Source organism: Hemitrygon akajei, chromosome 1 (genome assembly GCF_048418815.1).
Source record: "Hemitrygon akajei chromosome 1, sHemAka1.3, whole genome shotgun sequence".
Taxonomy (NCBI): Eukaryota; Metazoa; Chordata; class Chondrichthyes; order Myliobatiformes; family Dasyatidae; genus Hemitrygon; species Hemitrygon akajei.
This window is the reverse complement of record NC_133124.1, coordinates 6,641,912-6,663,006: the sequence shown is the minus strand read 5'-3', so window position 1 is coordinate 6,663,006 and position 21,095 is coordinate 6,641,912. Positions and strand designations below refer to the sequence as shown.

Below are 21,095 nucleotides of genomic sequence, written 5' to 3'. Positions count from 1 at the left end.
GGGCACATAACAGAGCAAAAATTTATGGGAGGTTAGAGATTGGGAAGGTTTTAAAAACAAACAGAAGGCAACCAAAAAAAGCCTAAGGAGGGAAAAGATGAGATATTAAGATAAGCTAGCTTACAATATCAAAGAGAATACCAAAAGTTCTTTCAGATATATAAAGTGTAAAAGAGAGGCATGAGTAGATATTGAACCACTGGAAAATTACACTGTAGAGGTAGTACTGGGGCACAAAGAAATTGTGGACAAACTGATTAAGTATTTTGCATCAGTCTTCATGGACCAGAAGGACTACACCCCAGGGTTCTGAAAAAGGTGGCTGAAGAGATCATGGAGGCTTTAATAATGATCTTTCAAGAATCACTAGATTCCAGAATGGTTCCAGAAGACTGGAATATTGAACATGTCACTCCACTCTTTAAGAAGGAAGGGAGGCATGGAAAAAGAAAGGAAATTATAGGCCAGTTAGTCTGACCTTAATGGTTGGGAAGATGTTAGAGTCAATTGTTAAGGCTGAGGTCTCGGGGTACTTGGAGACACATGATAAAATAGACCGTAGTCAGTATGGTTTCCTCAAGAGAAAATCTTGCCTGACTAATCTGTTAGAATTCTTTGAGGAAATAACAGGCAGGATAGACAAAGGAGATTTGGTGGATGTTGTGTACTTGGATTTTCAGAAGACCTTTGACAAGGTGTCACATATGAGGGGGCTTAGCAAGGTAAGAGCCCATGGTATTACAGGAAAGATACTAACATGAATAGAGCATTGGCTGATTGGCAGCAGGCAAAGTGTGGGAATAAAGGGAACCTTTTCTGATTGGATACTGGTGTTCTGTAGTGGCAGTGTTGGAAATGTGTTGTATGTCAGTGATTTGAATGATGGAATTGACGACTTTGTGGCCAAATATCAGAATGATACAAAGATTGGTGATGGGGTGGGGGAATGTGGAGGAGGAAGCAGGGAGTCTACAGAAGGACTTAGATTAGGAGAATAGATAAAAATAGTATATAGTGTTGGGAAGTGTATGGTCATGCACTTTGGAAGAAGGAATAAAAGCATAGACTATTTTCTGGACAGGGAGAAAATTCAAAAATCATAGGTGCAAAGCAACTTGGGAGTCCTCGTGCAGGATTCCCTCAATGTTAACTTGCAGCTTAAGCCGGTGGTAAGGAAGGCAAATGTGAGAGGACTAGAATGTAAAAGCAAGGATGTAATTCTGATGCTTTATAGAGCACTGGCGAGGCCTCCTTTGAGAGCAGTTTTGGGCCCCTTATCGAAGAAAGGATGTGCTGACATTGGAGAGGGTTCAAAATCGATTCACGAAAATGATTGCGGGAATGAAAGGCTTATCATATGAGGAGAATTTGATGGCTATAGGCCCGTACTCACTGGAATTCAGATGAACGAGAGGTGATCTCATTGAATCCTATTGAACATTGAAAGGCCTAGATAGATTGGGTGTGGAGAGGATGTTTCCTATGGTGGGAGAGTCTAGGACAAGAGGACACGTCTGAATAGAGGATGTCCCCTTAGAAGAGATGAGTAATTTCTTTAGCCAGAGAGTAATCAATCTGTGGAATTCATTCCTGAAGGCAGCTGTGGAGGCCAGGTCATTGGGTGTATTTAAGGTGGAAGTTGACAGATTCTTAGTAAGTCAGAGCATGAAAAGTTACTGGGAGAAGACAGGAGAATAGGGTTGAGCAGAATATAGATCAGCCATGATGAAATGTCAGAGCAGACTCGATGGGCTGAATGGCTTCATTGCTCCTATGTCTTGTGGTTTGCCTGGAGGCCTGTGACTAATGGTGTATATGAATGATAATGTGGTTAACTGGATCACCAAGATTGCCGGTATAGTGGACAGCGAGGAAGGCTCTCAGAGCTTGCAACAGGATCTGAACCAGCTGGAAAAATGGCAGATGGAATGTTATGCAGATAGGTGTGAAGTGTTAAACTTTGGGAGGACGACGAACCAGTGTAGGACTTACACAGTGAACAGCAGGGGACTGAGGAGTGTGGTAGAACAGAGGGATTTGGGAATATAGATCCATAATTCCATGAACAAGGCATCACAGGGAGATAGGATCACAAAGATAAGTTTTTGACACATTGGACTTCATAAATCAACGTATTGAGTACAGGGGTTGGGATTTTATGTTGAGGTGTAAGACATTGGTGAGGCCTAATTTGGAGTATTGTGTCCAGTTTTGATCACCTACCTACAGGAAAGATGTAAATAAGATTGAAAGAATACAGAGAAAATTTACAAGGATGTTGCCAGGTCTGGAGGACCTGAGTTATATGGAAAGACTGAATAGGTTAGAACTTTATTCCCCAGAGCGTAGGAGAATGTAGGGAGATTTGATAGAGGTATACAAAATTATGAGGGGTATATATGGGGTAAATGCAAGCAGGCATTTTCCACTGAGGGTGAGAATGCATTTAGAAGTCATGGGTTAAGGGTGAAATGTGAAAAGTTTTAACGGGAACAGGAGGGGGAATTTCTCCACTCAGAGGATGGTGTGAGTGTGGAACAAGTTGCCAGCAGAAATGGTGGATACAGATTTAATTTCAACATTTAAGGGAAATTTGGCCAGGTACATGGATGGGAGGGTATGGTCCGGGTGCAAGTCGATGGGCCTAGGTAGATTAATGTTTTGGCACGGAGTAGATGGGCCAACAAGCCTGTTTCTGTGCTATAGAATTCTACGACTGTGTATCATTGTTATATTGACTTTGTAGGTCAGTATTCTGTTTGAAGTTGTTGATTACCATTTTGTTATTTGTTGGACAAGTTGAAGGTCAAGTCCACAGAACATAAGAGCACAACAGCACAGTAAAGGCTCTTCAGCTTTTGACTTCATGAATAGAACATTGTCAAGTATTTTTAGTGATCTTGCATAGGACTTTCCGTAACATTTCTGGCGAATATACCAGTTGTTTTGAATTTATGTTAACTGTTGTGTGGTGATTATGCCATTGTGTTGACCTTTTAACCTACTCTAAAATCAATCTAACCCTTCCTACATAAATGTCCACTTTTCTATCCCTCATGTGTCTAAGAGTTCCTTAAATGCCCCTAATGAATCTGCCTCTACCACCACAAGGTGTTCCACAGACACACCACTCTGTGTAAAAAACCTACCTCCAACATCCTTCCTATACTTTCCTCCAATCACCTTAAAATTATGTCCTAAACATTTATATAACCTGTAAAATTATGTATTAGCAATTTCCATCCTGAGAAAAAGTCTCTGGCTGTCCACTTGATCTAAGCCTCCTATCATCTCTTTGAAATCACCTCCCATCCTCCTTCACTCCAAAGTAAAAAGCCCTAGCTCACTTAACCTATCCTCATAAAACATGCTCTTTAATCCTGGTAAATTTTCGCAGCAGCTTCTTTAAAACTTCCACATCCTTTTTATTATAAGGCAATTGGAACTGAACCCACTTCATGCGGCGTAACCAGGGTTTTATAGAGCTGCAACAATAACTCAGAACTCTTGAACTCACTCCCCTGACTAACGAAGGCCGACACACCATACGTCTTCTTAACAACCCTACCAACTTGCATAGCAATTTTGAGGGACCTAGGTATCCAGTCTGATACCGAAACTGGTTTCAGAATCACCATTGGTTATATCAAGATCCAAGCAGAGCTGAATTTGATTCCTATGGACTGTGCTTTACAGTTGCTTTTCAAATTTTCTTCACTGACTTATAAACATCTGAATTTTGTCGTCTAAGTTGTCTTGTCAGAAAGTGTAACCAATTTACATTGAGTTTTCAAATCCAAACCATTGATGCAAGTATGAAAGAGAACTGACTCCAGTCTGACTCCCTGGGGCACTCTGACCATTTTCTCTCCCCATTCATCACACTCTTCCAGTTTTCTGCTTTCTAGTCCTCGGCCAATCTCTTAGCCACCTTCCAAGATTTATCCTGAATCCCTGTAGATTTGACTTCATGAATAGAACATTGTCAAGTATTTTTAGTGATCTTGCATAGGACTTTCCGTAACATTTCTGGCGAATATACCAGTTGTTTTGAATTTATGTTAACTGTTGTGTGGTGATTATGCAGACAAAATCCGTAATTATTCCTGCTAATCATTTCTATTGACCCAGGAGGGAAAATTCATTGTTCTTGTTCTCTATGATCTTTTTTTGAATGGGGAACAACATTAAGGTGCTCTTTTTGTTCTGAATTATTTTAGAAATATGCAAGTAATCACCATCAGTATCTCCACACCCTCCTTCATTTCTCCTAGTAGTCTGTCATAAATACCAGCTGTTACTCATTAAAAGAATACTTATTTGAATCTTGTTGGCAAGATGGAGGCAGAGTTAAATATAAAACAGAGCAGTTTTGGACCCCTTTTCTAAGAAAGGATGTGCTGACATTAGAGAGTTCACAGAAGATTCACGAGAATGATCCCAGGAACGAGTGTTAATGTACAGGGAATGTTTGATGGCTCTGGGTCTGTACTCACTGGAGTTTAGATGAAAAAGGAGGAATCTCATTGAAACCTGGTGAATATTAAAACACCTAGAGAGAGTGGACACAGAGGATGTTTCCAATAGCAGGAGAATCTACTACAAGGAGGCACAGCCTCAGAATACAAGGATGTCCCTTTAGGACAGAGATGAGGAGGTATTTCTTTATCAAGAATGTGGTGAATTTGTGGAATTCTTTGCCACAGACGGCTGTGGAGACCAAGTCATTGAGTACATTTAAAGTGGGCTGTTGATAGGATCTTGATTAATAAGGCCAAAGGTTATGGGGAGGAGACAGGAGAATGAGGTTGAGCAGGACAATAAATTAGCCATGATGGAATGGTGCAGAAGACTCAGTGGACTGAATAGCCTAATTCTCTCCTATGCCTTACAGTTATTCTTCTGAATAGTCACCAATGAATGGGAGATATAGTGGAGCAAATATCCAGCAAAATTACACAGGCTGTAGTACTTCAATTATTCTGCTGTAAACCATGATAGTAATAGTGTTAGGGCAGAGATGGGTTTTTTTTTTTTAAAAAAAAGGTGTCAAAGATAATTTTCCAAAGCTTATTATTTTCTGATCAACAGACAAAGGATGTTTGGTTAAATCTGGTTCTGGGGAATGGCTGGTTCAAGTATTCCAAGTTTAGACTGGGCTACACTGAGGAGAATGATCATAACATCAGATCACCATTGGCAAGGAAGAAAAAATCCATAATAAAAATTTGTGGAATACTAGTTTGATTAATAGTAACTTACAGAGCACTTTTTATACAGACGATATAGTTCAAAGTGCTTTACAAGAGGATAAAGTGCAAACACAAAAATAAGTTCAAATTCATTGTCATCTGATATAGATACTTTATTGATCTCAAGGAAATTAGTGTCACAGCAGCATTACAAGTAGACAGATATACAAATATCAGAAGAAAGAAAAATAAAAAACCAGTCACCTCAAACAGTCTAACCCGGGGGGGGGGGGGGGTCCATCACTTTCCTGGCTATAGGTCAACTTATCATAAAACCTAATGGCCGAGGGTAACAATGACCTCGTATAGCTCTCTTCGGAGCAGCACAGTTGCCTTAGTCTATTACTAAAAGTGCCAAGGTGGCATGCAGAGGGTGAGGAACATTGTGCAGAATTGCCAGGACTGTACAGTTATACAAACTAATGAAACAATGTTCTTCCAGACCATGGTGTACTCATAAAAAGGTATACCACACAATAGATAAAACAAAAATATCACCTCAAATAAGTTAATAAAATATAATTTGAAGTGCATGTCATGCCCAGCACAGGTAAACAGTAAACAGCTCACTGTCCTAGTGACAAGACCTCAGTGGTGACAGGGTGTTCATTCGTCCCATGGCCTGAGGGAAGAAGCTGTTACCCAGTCTGGCAGTCCTAGTCCTGAAGCTCCTGTACCTCCCTCCTGATGGTTGTGGGTCCAAGAGATTGTTGGATAGGTGGTGGAGACCTCAAAACTGCTGTGGGTCCTTCAGCTGCAAAGCTCCCAGTAAATGTCACAAATGGGGGGGGGGGGGGGGGGGGGGAAGAGAGAATCCTCAGCAGTTTAGCTAAACTCTGCAGGGTCTTACAGTTTCCATACCACACAATGAAGCAGCCAGATAGTTCACTATCTTGTAGAGAACAGGTGGGGAGACCAGCACACCTCAACCTCCTCCAACTGTGTCTTGTTGACAAGTGAGGAGGTGTTGTGGGTCCAGGTTAGACTGTCCGTTATGTGCACACCAAGGAACTTTGTGCTCTTCACTCTCCGCATGGTCATGCCATTGAGTGAATAAAAAAAACCCAACAAAAATAATAGGCAAAAAGATGCCAATTAAAAGCAAGGTTAAATAGATTTTGAGCTGGTGTTTAAAAGTGTCAACTCAGTCTGCATCCCTTATAGTTTTAGGTACTGAGTTCACCTGTTCAGGAGCGTAGTTTGAAAGGTATAAAAGTGGATCTTGTCTCAGTAAATTGGAACCAAATGTTGTCAGGAACTTGTAGAACAGTGATTTTCCTATTAAAGTAAACTAAGACAGTGCACAATAAGGCACTTACAAAGGCAATTACAAAGGGAGCAGACGGGAAATGAGAATTAAAATAATTTGAAATAAGGCAGCCTGGATAAATGATCAACTGCCAATATAAATGGGAACACTATTGGCATTTAACTCATAGTTCAAAGTAAATGTATTATCAAGGCACATACATGTCACCACCGACAACCCTGAGATTCCTTTTCTTGTGGGCATAGTCAAATCCATAATAGAATCAGAATTAGGTTTAATATCACCAGATTACATCATGAAATTTGTTATCTTTACTGCAGCAGTACAATGAAATACATAATAAATAGAGAAAAAAACTGAGTTACATTAAGTATATATAGAACATAGAATAGTTCACATTACAGGCCATTACAATGTTGTGCCAACCCTCAAACCCTGCCTCCCATATAACCCCCCACCTTAAATTCCTCCATATACCTGTCTAGTAGTCTCTTAAACTTCACTAGTGTATCTGCCTCCACCACTGACTCAGGCAGTGTATTCCACGCACCAACCACTCCGAGTAAAAAAAACCTTCCTCTAATATCCCCCTTGAACTTCCCTCCCCTTACCTTAAAGCAATGTCTTCTTGTACTGAGCAGTGGTGCCCTGGGAAAGAGGCACTGGCTGTCCACTCTGTCTATTCCTCTTAATATCTTGTACACCTCTATCATGTCTCCTCTCATCCTCCTTCTCTCCAAAGAGTAAAGCCTTAGCTCCCTTAATCTCTGATCATAATCCATACTCTCCAAACCAGGCAGCATCCTGGTAAATCTCCTCTGTACTCTTTCCAATGCTAATGTATGTTAAGTTCACAAAAGTAGTGCAAAAAAAAACAAATAAAGTATGAGGTGGTGTCAATTCAGGAATCGAATGGTAGAGGAGAAGAAGCTGTTCCAGAATCACTGAGTTTGTGCCTTCAGGCTTCTGTACCTCCTTCTGATGGTAACAGTGTGAAGAGGGCATGTCCTGGGTGGTGGGGGTCCTTAATAATGGATGCCACCTTCCCAAGGCACTGATCCTTGAAGATGTCTTGGATACTACAGAGGCTGGGACCCATGATGGAGCTGACTACTTTTTCCTGGTTTCTGCAACTTAATTCGATCTTTTGCATTTGTTCCCCCCTCCCCATACCAGACAGTGATGCAGCCAGTCAGAAAGCTCTCTGCTGTACACTTGTAGAAGTTTGAGTGTTATAGTTGACAAAGCAAATCTCTTCAACTCTGAATGAAATCTAGCCGCTGTCTTGCCTTCTTTATAGTTGCATCAATATGTTACTTTCAGGTTACGTCCTCAGATATATAGACACCAAGGAATTTGAAATTACTCTCTCCATTTCTGATGCCTCTTTGAGGATTAGGCCAAAAGACCACAAGACATAGGATCAGAATCAGGCTGTGTGGCCCATTGAATCTGCTCCACCATTCAATCATGGCCAATCCTTTTTTTCCTCCTCCTCAACCCCAGTTCCTGGCCTTCTCCCTGTAACCTTTGATGCCAAATCCAATCAAGAGCCTATCAATCTGTGCCTTAAATACACCCAATGACCTGGCCCCCATAGCTGCCTGTGGCAACAAATTCACCACCTATCTAAAGAAATCTCTCTGCATCTGTTTTGAAAGGGCTCCCCTCTATCCTGAGGCTGTGCCCTCTTGTCCTAGACTCTCCCACCATGGAAAACATCCTTTCCACATCTACTCTGTCCAGGCCTTTCAACAGTCGAAAGGTTTCAATGAGATCCCGTCTCATCGTTCTGAATTCCAGCAAGTACAGACCCAGAGCCATCCAACATTCCTGATATGATAACCCTTTCATTCCAGGAATCATCCTTGTGAACCTCCTCTGGACCCTCTCCAATGCCAGCACATCTTTTCTAAAATGAAGGGCCCAAAACTGTGCACAATACTCAAGTTGAGACCTCAACAGCACCTTATAAAGCCTCATATTGATTGGTATTCCCTTTCTGAGGTCCACAATCAGCTTTTAGTCTTACTGATGTCGAGTGCAAGGTTGAATCAGTGAAAGACTGCACCAACTTTGGTGTCCAACCAGCGTGCAAAAGGCAAAAAACTACGCAAGTACAAACAAATAAATAATAAATAAGCAATAAATATTGAGAACTTGAAAACATGAAATGAGTCGTCCTTGAAAATGAGTCTATAGGTTGTGGGAACAGTTCAGTTACGGGGCGAGTGAAGAAAGAGCCTGATGATTCCTGAACTTGGTGGGGAGAGTCCTGAGGTTTCTGTACCTTCGTCCTGAAAGCAGCAGTGAGAAGAGAGCATGGCCTGGATGGTGCTGGTCCTTGATGATGGATGCTGCTTTCCTGCGACAGTGCTCAGTGTGGGGAGGGCTTAACCTGTGAAGAAATAGTACATGGAGAGGCGAGGCTAAATGAATTTGAAAACAATTCTGAACTTGCGTGTGGATGCTGAGAGCACTAATGAGTACTTTGCATAGTGGGAGTGAAGAAAGAGATCTTGGCATTCTAATGTCGTGGTTAGCATAACTCTACGATAGTAGCAGCAACCCGGGTTCAATTCTCCCCACTGTCTGTAAGGAATTTGTACATTCTCCCCATGACCGCGTGGGTTTCCGCTGGGTGCTCTGGTTCCTGCCTACATTCAGAAGTCATACATGTTGGTAGGTCAGTCGGTCACAAGGGTTCATTGGGTGGGAAGTGCATGTTACAGTGCTGCCTATAGATGAAATATTATACTGGATATAACAAAAAATGCAGGCCTGTTACAAAAGTTGGCAGAGCTTCAAGTAGGTAAGCATCGTGGAAGCATGGCTTGCATCTTAGGATATTCAGGAAGAGACTGCGGGGGGGGGGGGGGGCGGGGGTGTGGGAGAGCAGGGGGAGTGCCAGAAAGCCGAGTAGATAATCTTACTACAGTCTTTAATTTAAAAAAAAAGAGTAATGAGAAGTCCAACGTTTACATGTCAGTCATTTCGACCTCAAATTGTTGAAAAGCCTTTAGAAATATTGTACAGGACATGATTAATACTCACCTGGAGGAAAACAACAATGGTTTCGAACAGAACAGTACAGACCCTTTGGCCCACAATCCCGTGGCAACCTTTTGGCATACTCCAAGATCAATCTAACCCTTCGCTCCTACATAGGCCTCCATTTTTCTATCATCCATGTGCCTATCCAACAGTCCCTAATGTCTCTACCACCACCCCCAGCAGTGTTCCATGCACCCATCACTGTTTCAAAGAAATTGCCCCTGACATCCTCCCTATACATTCTTCCAAACACCTTAAAATTATGCCCCTTTGTATTAGCCATTTCCATCCTGGGAAAAAGTCTCTGGCTGTCCACTCAATCTATGCCTCTTATCTTGTACATCACTATCAAGTCACCTCTCATCCTCCTTTGCTGCTACAGAGAGAAAAGTCCTAGCTCACTCAATCTATCAGGCATCCTGGTAAACCTCCTCTGAACCCTTTCCAAAGCTCCCACACCTTTCCTGTGATGAGGTGACCAGAGTATTCCCAATGTGGTCTAACCAGAGCTTTATAGAGCTGCAACATCACCTCACAGCGCTTTAACTCAGTAATAAATCTGATTCTGAAGGTTTAGAGGTCCCAGGAATAAAAAGTGTTATGAAGAGGATTTATGCAGTATACATAGTTGTAATCTGGAATGCAGAGGATGAGGTGAAGAGAGTTTAAGGTTTTGTCCAGTGAAGAAAAAAAATCAATGGCCATGCAGAAAGGGCGGCTGTACGGATGGAGAATATCTCTCACATATGCACAATGGCTTCTAAAATTTCATTATAAAGTTGTTACTTTTGTTAATACTGCTGCTAAATTGATTTGCAGTTTCTTGCAAATCGAGCATAGAATTTAAAGGTTGGAACTTTGTTCTGGTAAATGCTCACACTGTGATATTGGTTAGACACAATGATAAACACAGGAAGGTCTGCAGATGCTGGAAATCCAGAGCAACACACACAAAATGCCGGAGGAGCTCAGCAGGTCAGGCAGCATCTATGGAGAGGAAGAGGTTTCGGGCGGAGACCTTTCATTAGGACTCAAATCAAAGATATTGCAAGCTATACTTGTATTAATATATTTAGAAAAGACAACGAACGTCACGCTGGCATATCAGTGTCGCGAAATGCAGATACAGTGTCTCTTGGACAGTGTGTAAGCCGGTTGGACACAACTAAATTCTCAGAACTGTCAGCGCGGAAATTCTACCAGAGTTACAAAAGTTGCGGCTTTCTTGGGATAAAGTTGCCAAAGGTTCCTGACCTTTGATGAATTTGAAATTGGTTTATTATTGTTACATGTACCGGTACTTGGCGCAATGCGCCTTCTACACTCTACAAATCCAGAGGTACTGCTTCAAAGATGGGTCATCAACTAGTTAGTGCAAACTGTGATACAATTCTGAAGCAGTACAAATGCTCTACATTATAATTCTAAGAAATTTTGCTTTCCCTTGCTATGTGTTTTGCAGTGAACACAGGTCGCCTTGCTTTCTTCGTTCAAGTACAGACACAAGAGATTCTGCAGATGCTGGAAATCCAGAGCAACACACACAGAAAGCTGGAGGAACTCAGCAGATCGGGCAGCATCTATGGACCTTCAAAGCGCCTCGGTCCGAAACGGCCCCTTCCCATAGATTCAGCCTGATCTGCCGAGTTCCTCCAGCATCTTACATTACCAGTGCAAACAAGTTAGCCTCGGGGAAGGGAGGGCGGTGATGGTCTTATCGCTCAGGTATCCCAGAAGGGCCGCGGAGTGTCTCAGCAGAGGGCGTATGGGGAAGGAGAGCTCACCTCGGTGCGCTGATGTTTACTGACCTGCGTGTGGCCGGCTGCCCTCAGCCCGGGAGATTGCGACAGGCTGTGTTTTGCCTGCTGCTGCTGTCGGTGGGCGGGGGGAATGGAGAGAGCAGCCAGACAGGAAGCCGGCACAAACGCACTGCTCCCGAACAAACAGCGTTTTAAAAGAGACCCTGCACACCGGGGGCAGCTGGACATCGCTCGGCTGCCGGCAGACAAAGAGCTCAGTCTTCGGCGCTCGAACAACGTACCTTTGAAACACAACGGCGCCCAGCCGCTGAGATCCCGCCAAGGCACAAAAGATAACACGTGCAGGCTCTTGATTGAAAGGGGATTTGCAAAAATACCACGACGTGGCAATTACTTTTTTTTCCCTCTCTCTCGTTGAACTTCAGGTGGAATCAGTTCGAAACAGCAAAAAAAAAGTACTGCTGGTGAAAGATGTTAGAGCTAGACTGAGGGAAGGAGAGGGGGAGATTGTCAGCAGCCCGAGCAGGTGGTGGGGGTTTAGCCGAGGCAGCCATGCGGAATAACAGTGAACTGAAGTTGTCCCAGGTGAGTGAGGGGTTGCGCCAGGCCGCGGACACCCCAGCGGCGTGTGAGAGAAAGAGAGAGGGGTGGTCAAGTGTTGAAATGCTAAAAGTTTACCAAAGCCTCCGACGGTTCTTGTCTGTCGAGTTCATTTCATTAAAGAAAACCGATCTCGTTTCCAGATCCTCTCGCTGTTAACTTTCGTAGCCGGAGTGAACGTCTGTCAAGGAGTTAGCTTGCGTCGCTTGCAAAGATCAGGAGACTCGAGCAACCGTGAAGGTACTGTAACTTCTCGCTTATTACCAGGACGGAGCACGGTATCGGTATCATTTCCAATCATTTGTCACGGTACATTGTAACTCCGCTTTGAACCCTTGCAGTTTATTCTGAACGTAATCGGCACCTTTCTTTATGCCCCGATCACCGCGACCACTGTAGTCGGAGATTTGCTTCTTAACTCGCGTTCACTACAGTGTGCCGCGAAGTCCATCGGTGCTGTTAATCATTACCTAGTTTAGCACAGTAACGGTGATAAAATGATCATTATTATCATCGTTACTGTGTTAAACTGCGCAAATAATTAACTTGTTCTCCAGTGGGTGAATAAACAAGTTTCAATAAACTCGTCGCAATCTACTCGAGCGCGTACGAAGGTTTGGACTGAATTAAGGAATCAAGGGTTTAATTCCGTCTGCAGAGATGGTAATTAATCTAATCAAACGCGAGCGATTTAAGTTGGGTTATGGACGTTTAATAAACGAGGGGTTAATTGCGGTTCTCGTGTTATAACCTGTTTGTTGGTGATTATGAGTGCAGTTTGGTCCCCGGTTCCAAAGACGAAACGACTTGCCTGGGACATGACTTGCTTCCCTTAACATCATTTCCCTACTTTGCAGTGAAGTGTTGCACGTGATACAACTAATGGAGCTTGAGGTATTAATTTCCACCACAGGCAGTGATTCTCCGTGATACTGTAGTGAAGGCGATCCACTGTAGGTAAAAAGAGCTGTAACCAAAATTATTGTGAAATCCCTTCTGTGTTCTGATTCATTCTGGTAAGTGCACATGCTAAACCACAATAAGTCACTTTACCAGAGTAATATAAAACAAGTGAAACAGCAAGGACAACAAAATGAAGTAACAGTACAGAAAACAAACTATACTTACCATCCACTAAACCAGCTGATCTGCAGAGTGCCAAATTTTCATGCATTCCCCTCTCCCACTCTTGACATACTTGTCCCCTATCTTCCCCAACTCTAGTAATGTAGTTATCAGCACGGAGCTTTGCAGTACAGGTGACCTGTGCTCAATTTCTGCTGCTGCCTGTAAGGAATTTGTACACTCTCCCTGTGACCGTGTGGGTTTCCTCTGGGAGCTCCAGTTCTCTCCTCCGGTCCAAAGACACAACGGTTGGGTCAGTTGGTCATTGTAAATTGTCCTGTGATTACATTGGGGGAATGCTGAGCAGCATAGCTCAAAGGGCTAGAAGAATCTACTCTACGTTGTATCACTGAATCTCAATAAAATAAAAATACTGTTCCTAAGAGAGAATCTTCCCTCTCTCTCTGTATCTGGCCCTCTTCCTTTCTCTCCTTGCACAAAAGAATTGCCCCTTCAAAACCCCTTTTGCTAGTCCTTACATTTAAACTAGTACTTGGACTTAAATCCCTTACACTAGTATTTCCCCCCGTGCCCTCCTTGTTCTGTTGATAGTTATTGAGTCTGTTCATATGTTCACATTTATTTAAGTTTGATTGTGGATGTTTGTACATGTGACTGTTCTATTAATTGTTTGCTCACGGCTGTTAGCACTATCATCCTGTAAACTGTTGGTAGTTATTGTGCTGTTGTTATGGTACTGTCTCATGTTTTATCCTTGGCACCAGACCACAGCTGGTTCTGGTATGGTTCATATAAAGTGGTTCTGAAATTGCCATGCATTTGGTACTGCACCTGCACAGCGATCTCACCTTCCCCAGACAAATGCATTTTTCACCATTATCCACTACCATGGCTGCAGACTTGTATTCCCTTAACTTTCTCAAAACAGCTCAATTGCAATGTTTAAGTGCGGTTTGGACGGGTACATGGATGGTAGGGATGCGGAGGGCTATGGTCATGGTGCAGGTTGATGTAAGTAGGCAATTTAAATGGTTCAGCATGGACTAGATGGGCTGAAGGGCATGCTTCTGTGCTGTGCTTTACTTCAGCCCTATTGCTGTGGACTGGTTCTCTTGTATTTCCTCAAAACAATCCCACTCCGAGCTAACACTGTTTTGTCTTACAGATTTCCATTTTATTTTACAGACAGACATACTTTATTGATCCCAAGGGGAAATTGGGTTTCTTTACAGTTGCACCACCAAGAATAGTGTAGAAACATAGCAATATAAAACCTTAAATAATAAGTAAATTATTTCAAGTGGAAATAAGTCCAGGACCAGCCTATTGGCTCAGGGTGTCTGACACTCCGAGGGAGGAGTTGTAAAGTTTGATGGCCACAGGCAGGAATGACTTCCTATGACACTCAGTGTTGTATCTTGGTGGAATGAGTCTCTGGCTGAATGTACTCCTGTGCCTAACCAGTACATTATAGAGTGGATGGGAGACATTGTCCAAGATGGCATGCAACTTGGTCAGCATCCTCTTTTCAGACACCACCATCAGAGAGTCCAGTTCCACCCCCACAACATCACTGTCCTTACGAATGAGTTTGTTGATTCTGTTGGTGTCTGCTACCCTCGGCCTGCTGCCCCAGCACACAACAGCAAACATGATAGCACTGGCCACCACAGCCTTGTAGAACATCCTCAGCATCGTCCAGCAGATGTTAAAAGACCTCAGTCTCCTCAGGAAGTAGAGACGGCTCTGACCCTTCTTGTAGACAGCCTCAGTGTTCTTCGACCAGTCCAGTTTATTGTGCATTCGTATCCCCAGGTATTTGTAATCCTCCACTATGTCCACACTGACCCCTTGGATGGAAACAGGGGTCACCGGTGTCTTAGCCCTCCTCAGATCCACCACCAGCTCCTTAGTCTTTTCACATTAAGCTGCAGATGATTCTGCTCACACCATGTGACAAAGTTTCCCACCGAAGCCCTGTACTCAGCCTCATCTCCCTTGCTGATGCATCCAACTATGGCAGAGTCATCAGAAAACTTCTGAAGATGGCAAGACTCTGTGCAGTAGTTGAAGTCCGAGGTGTAGATGGTGAAGAGAAAGGGAAACAGGACAGTCCCCTGTGGAGCCCCAGTGCTGCTGACCACTCTGTCTGACACACAGTGTTGCAAGCGCACGTACTGTGGTCTGCCAGTCAGGTAATCAATAATCCATGACACCAGGGAAGCATCCACCTGCATCACTGTCAGCTTCTCACCCAGCAGAGCAGGGTGGATGGTGTTGAATGCACTGGAGAAGTCAAAAAACATGACCCTCACAGTGCTCGCCGGCTTGTCCAGGTGGGCGTAGACACGGTTCAGCAGGTAGACGATGGCATCCTCCACTCCTAGTCGGGGCTGATAGGCGAACTGGAGGGGGTCTAAGTGTGGCCTAACCATAGGCCGGAGCTGCTCTAGAACAAGTCTCTCCAGGGTTCCAAGGAAGAATCACAGTTAACTCTTGCCCTATGAACCATAATTTGGAATTGTAACCAGATTTAACAAGTTTTAGATTTAATTTTTGGGCTATCCATTCAGCTCATGAAAATATAGATATTAGTTGTCCAGAGCTTTCAATGTTTACTGAACTTCTGACTGGTTCACTCACCTGATGAATTATTGACCAGCTGTTTTTGTAGCAAAAAGTTCAAGTAAAAGGCAAGCTTTTTCATTACTGATTAATTCTAGCATTATGCATTTTAAATTTCTGCTGTAATAATTCATCTGTTATTGTAAGGCTCCATGGCAAAAATGGGTTGGGAAACCCTGTCTTAGTTCATTCAGAAGCAATGACTATCAAAAAATTAAGCTATATAAAGATTCTATGACCATCCGATTCAGGTCATTACTCTATCAACCCTTGGGGATTGTGTTACTTTTGTTAATTATTTTTTGGAGATGTCACTGATCATGGGCTTCTTGAATCTTCCTGAACGATGACATCTGGTATAATAGCACACGAGTGAATCTGCAGATGCTGGAAATAAATAAAAACACAACATGCTGGCAGAACTCAGCAGACCGGACAGCATCTATGGGAGGAGGTAGTGACGATGTTTCGGGTCGAAACCCTTCATCAGGAGTCACTCTGGCATCTTGTAGATTATATCATTGTTCGGAGCAAGGATCGCAGAGATGTGAAGAGTACAAGAGCCGTGATCAGTGCTTATTCACTCACCTTCAAAATCACACGGAGGAGTCGAGTGCAAAAGAAGTTGAGCCATCCCAGATTCAACATCGAGAGCCTAAAAGACACAGTGAAGGTGCAACATCTCCAGGCTGGCCTTTCTGAAAGACTCCCAAAGCCGTATCCGGAGGACACTGAGGACCACCATCCTTCATACTTGTAAAAACATCATTGGATACAAGACAGGAAAAACACAAAATGCTGGCAGAACTCAGCAGGCCAGAGAGCATCAATGGGAGGAGGTAGTGACGACGTTTTGGGCCGAAACATCGTCACTACCTCCTCCCATAGATGCCGTCTGGCCTGCTGAGTTCTGCCAGCATTTTGTGTTTTTACATCTGGTATAATGTTCACCAGCAAAAAAAAACTCTGACTCTTCTTGTAACTTACAAGTACGTAAGGAAAAGCAACTGAAGTTCAATTTTACGGCATATTGTTATCCAAGACTTCTGATGAGATTGCATCTATGTCAGGGTTTTTCACTTGTATCTTTAATATCTCTCAAACATTCTATTAATTGCTAATCCTGATTGGAATTGCTTTTACCTTTCATAAAATAATTAGGACATGTATTGAGAATAAACCCGTAAGATATAGGAGCAGAATTAGGCCATTTGGCCCATCGAGTCTGCTCCGCCATTTTATCATGGCTGATTGAATTTTCCTCTCAGCCTCAATCTCCTGTCTTCTCCCCATATCCCCTCATGTCCTGATCAGTCAAGAATCTGCCTTAAATATACGCAGTGGCGTGACCTCCAGAGCTGCCTGTGGCAAAGAATTCCATGGATTCATCTCTGGCTAAAGAATTTCCTTCTCATCTCCATTCTAAAAGGACACTATTCTAAGACTATGTCCTCTGGTCTTGGACTCTCCCACCATAGGAAATGTCCTTTCCACATCCACTTTATCGAGGCCTTTCAGCATTCGATATGTTTCATTGAAAGAATTTTAAAAAGTGCAACTCTGAAGCCCTTTCTGCAAAAACAGTACAATAATTTACTTTACAGTTACATATTTAGTGTTAAACACATGGCTGGTTTTTGTTTCATTTGTGTGTGTCTGGATTCCTCAAATTTTCATCAAAATTAGACATATTAGGCACATATACAATATATAACTAGGGTGCCTGAGACTTTTGCACAGTGCCATGTTTGTCGACTTGGAGTGAAGAGAGCATTTTAAAATCTGGTGGGAGTAAAGTATGTTGAACTGGCAAGGGTGGAGGCAGTGGGAGTCGTGTGGGACAGCTGGCAGAGGAAGAGTTCCAGGGTGGGGTGGGGTGTGGCACTGGTGCAGACACACCCAGCCCTGAGACACCAGGCAAGGTCATTTGATTCCAAATGTTTGGTTTATTGATCATTACAGAAAGTCCCTCTGGTGCTTCCCACTCCCTCCCCTCTCCCTTCTCCTTTTTCCAATTATAAATCCCCTCTCCCTGCCCCCTTCCTACTCCCAGTCCACAGTAGAGACCCATCTCAGAATCAGGTTTATCATCCCTCACATATGTCATGAAATTTATTTTTCTGTGTAGCAGCAGTACTGTGCAAAAAGCCTTAGATACATTAGCAAAAAAAAAATCATGTATATATATATATGTGTGTGTATATATATATACACACACACACACAAGACTTTTACAAAATACTGTACAACTTTTTTTAGATTTCATCCCTATATATTGATTCTCAATATTTCTCAATTTTTTTAGATTTCATCCCTATATATTGATTCTCAATATTTCTCAATTTTTTGTCAAAGTTGGATTTACATTCTTTTAAAATAGTTGTGAGCATTCATGGCACAAAGTTTTCCTACACAGACCACATACGTCAGTCTGGTTGTCCCTGATTAACTGTGCCTTTTTCGCACAGAGTTAGCATTATTGCCTGCTTCCTGCAAGAATTTGTTTTGTTTCGCTGGAGGGTAAGCACACGACCTTGATAGTTACTGTTCCAAAGGGACGTATTTTCAAATACGATACCTTTTCTCTTTCTTAATGTTCCAAGCACAGTTCAGAAGAGTAGAACTTTTGGATGAATGCAGCCTTGTATTTTTGAGATCGGCTTTGGATAGTTTTGTTTTGTTTTAATCTAACTTAGTCCTTGTGTGACCTTGTATTTTAACTTACAAGTAACTTCTCCACTTTGGTAAAATTAGTCAGCACATCCCAAAAAGCTTGCTTGCCTTGATTTTGGTTTAGTTGCTTATCCTTAAAGGTGGAGAATTTCTGGCAAAGCATCACACAAAAATGCTGGAGGAGCTCAGCAGGTCAGGCAGCATCTATAGAAAGGAATTCAGTCTGAACCCCTTCATCAGGATTCTTCATTCTGTTTGAATTTGTAGCATAATTGTGCTAAAGAATCTCCACCTTAAAGATGTAAGCAACCTTGTGCACCTTTAGTAATTTAAATTATAATTTCATCTCTCTAATTAAGGTGTTTATCCAAGTGTTATAACAAGTTAATTATAATTTCGAGTTTTTTTTTCTGTGTTTGTCTACGTGGAATATTATTTTCTGGAGAAATAGATTCATACAATTTTATTTTTGTTGGCTTGTTTGGCTAACTAAAGAGTGCTCTCTCCCTAACTGCTGTTTTTTTTTTGTTTCATACAGTTCTTTCAGATTCAGCCCGAGCTAATGCTGCTGGCTCATGCAGGGGGAGATGCTTTGAACTGCAAGAGGCAACCCCACCCAACTGTCGTTGTGACAATTTGTGCAAAAGTTATAACAGCTGCTGTTTAGATTTTGATCAACTTTGTTTGAAGACAGGTACTACATTCAGCGGTGAACATGCTTTCCGTTGTATGTTCGGACATTTTCACTTTTGAGGGGGTTGTTCCCCTCTCACTAGTTTCCCCTCTGCATCCTGTAGTGTCAATGTCTCACACGGTTGAGAGGTTGCTTTGAGGTCTAAGATGGCTTCTCTTTTCTGCCCCCCTCTTGCTTCAAGCCCTGTTTGTAGCATGCCATCTCTGCTTGATGTCTCCCTGCAGTGATCACCGTAAACTCTCCTTACACCGCATGGTAATACAACTAAGAAGAGAATGCTCTACTTTTAAAAAAAACAATTGTACATTTCTTTATTTCTTCTAAACCAGAACATTGGAATGCAAGTTGAAACGAGCGATCTGATTTAACCATATGGGTCTAAAAGTGCAAAGGAAATATTCCTGTGTGTTTTTATTTTCTCCCGTTTTCTGCAAGTCTATTTTTCACCCCTCTTTAGGTTACAATTACCCATCACGTTTTCGAAAAAGAGGGCAGGAAGGTGAGTTAGCTGGTATTCAAAATATTTCATCTTTCTTCAGTGTGGGCATGCTGTGATGTATACTGTAAATCTCTTGAGGAATAAAATCTATTGTAATAATGGGTAAACGGAGGTGGCCAGTGTTTAGTAGGCATCTGAGGAGCTGAGAGTTAATGAGATCTAATTGTCACCTTGCCTGTTTATCTTTACTCTGTCCAGGCAAACTTCACAAATACTTCATCAGTACCCATACATAACTGGAATGATGCAAATATTTTCTGCCATTAGGACAGTGTAGTGACGTGACTTTCTGTCAGTTAGCTAAGCACGAAGCAGTGGGTGACTTCTAAAAAGCAAGTTGGAAATGTCTTAAGCATGTTTTCCTGTTGATTTGCTATTGCCAGCTGAATGAATATTGTTAGTCCTTAGAACATTACAGCACAGTGCAGGGCCTTTGGCTGATGATGTTTTATCCTTTTATCTATCATCCATGTGCCTGTCTAAGAGTTCTTAAATGTCCCTCTACCACCATCCCTGGTAGTGAGTTCTACACACTCGGCACTCCAGCTTAACTCCAACCCCCGCCCCATACTTTCCTCCAATCACCTTAAATGTAGGCACTCTCATATTAGCCATTTCTGCCCTGGGGTAAATGTCTCTGGGTCTGCACTCTTATCATTTTGTTCTTTGTGAGATATGGTCCAGGGTATGGGGGTGGTGGTAGGGGGAAGAAATCAAAGGTTTATCTGCATTCATGATCTTGGGTCATCAGCGATATTGTTTGAGAAGTGGGTGGCTTTTTGTTTCTACTTCCACCTTGTGAACACTTAACATTACTGTTTATTTCTCTGTCGGCTCTTTATTCTTTCCGTTGTCCTTCATTCCTTCTCTCTTACCCCCATTTTCGTTCTGCCTCCTTTAACATTCTCTGTTCTCTCTCCCTGCCCCCCCACCACCCCCACACACACAAATGTCAGGGATCTCAATTTCCCAGAACTCCATCCACCACATTCACTCAACAAAAGAGTTAGCAGATACCAAATGGTCCATCTCCTACCTTAACATACTAAAAGACAATCAGTGTGTGGTGAATTGTTTTTCATATTCCGTTTTTTCCCCTCTTTCTCTCCTCTGTCCAATTATCTACTCACATTAAAATTCTTATTTAATACAACACTCACTCAACTAGGAGTTTGTTTTTGGCTGGTAGCCCGAAAAGCCATACAAGCATTCTCATTGGTTAGCATTCTGGCTTTTGGGTTAACAAATGATAAGTTGAAATTGCACTTCAAATCTCTGACCCCAATGAAACAAGGCTAACTTCCAGTGCAAACAGTGTGCGTGTGTGATTTTGTCACAAGAGTTTGCCTTTCTGGTGAACTGTTTAAACCGAATCCTCATTTTGGGTTACGTGGTGAGTGGTAAAGATCCCACAGGACAATTTTAAGGGAGGAGACAGGAGTTAGTCCTCTGCCCGTGTGTAAAAGAACATTGAGATGTCCCTGGAGGAATGCTGCTGATTGGCACCTTCCAGGCTGCAGGAGTATGGTGTGGGGCGTGGTGCAGCTACTGCAAGGGCTCGGTGGGGAAGGACCCCAGTGCT

The 21,095-nt window shown here is 42.6% G+C and overlaps 1 protein-coding gene and 1 long non-coding RNA gene across 7 annotated transcripts in view; one reads left to right on the top strand and one right to left on the bottom strand.

Annotated features, from left to right (window-relative positions):
- Positions 1–21,095, top strand: part of enpp2 (ectonucleotide pyrophosphatase/phosphodiesterase 2) — a 174,160-nt gene that overhangs the window by 32,712 nt on the left and 120,353 nt on the right. The window contains exons 1-4 of one of the 5 annotated variants that reach the window (XM_073028533.1): positions 11,574–11,921; positions 12,080–12,176; positions 18,859–19,014; positions 19,472–19,513. In XM_073028533.1, the coding sequence (XP_072884634.1) occupies positions 11,889–11,921; positions 12,080–12,176; positions 18,859–19,014; positions 19,472–19,513 (328 nt within the window). In that variant the 5' untranslated portion in view covers positions 11,574–11,888. Of the gene's footprint in view, positions 1–11,573; positions 11,922–12,079; positions 12,177–18,858; positions 19,015–19,471; positions 19,514–21,095 lie in introns of those variants that run through there. The other 4 variants (XM_073028615.1, XM_073028702.1, XM_073028783.1 and 1 more) reach the window with 4 other exon arrangements.
- On the bottom strand, positions 5,418–12,362 carry LOC140716233 (uncharacterized). Of its 2 annotated transcripts, none has more exons than XR_012096274.1 (3): positions 11,385–11,502; positions 8,813–8,920; positions 5,418–6,530 (listed from the first exon to the last, which is right to left on the bottom strand). It is a non-coding gene; the product is annotated as an uncharacterized lncRNA (long non-coding RNA). The 2 variants fall into 2 exon arrangements; XR_012096275.1 differs by lacking the exon at positions 11,385–11,502 and adding an exon at positions 12,015–12,362 and having other exon boundaries at positions 5,419–6,530.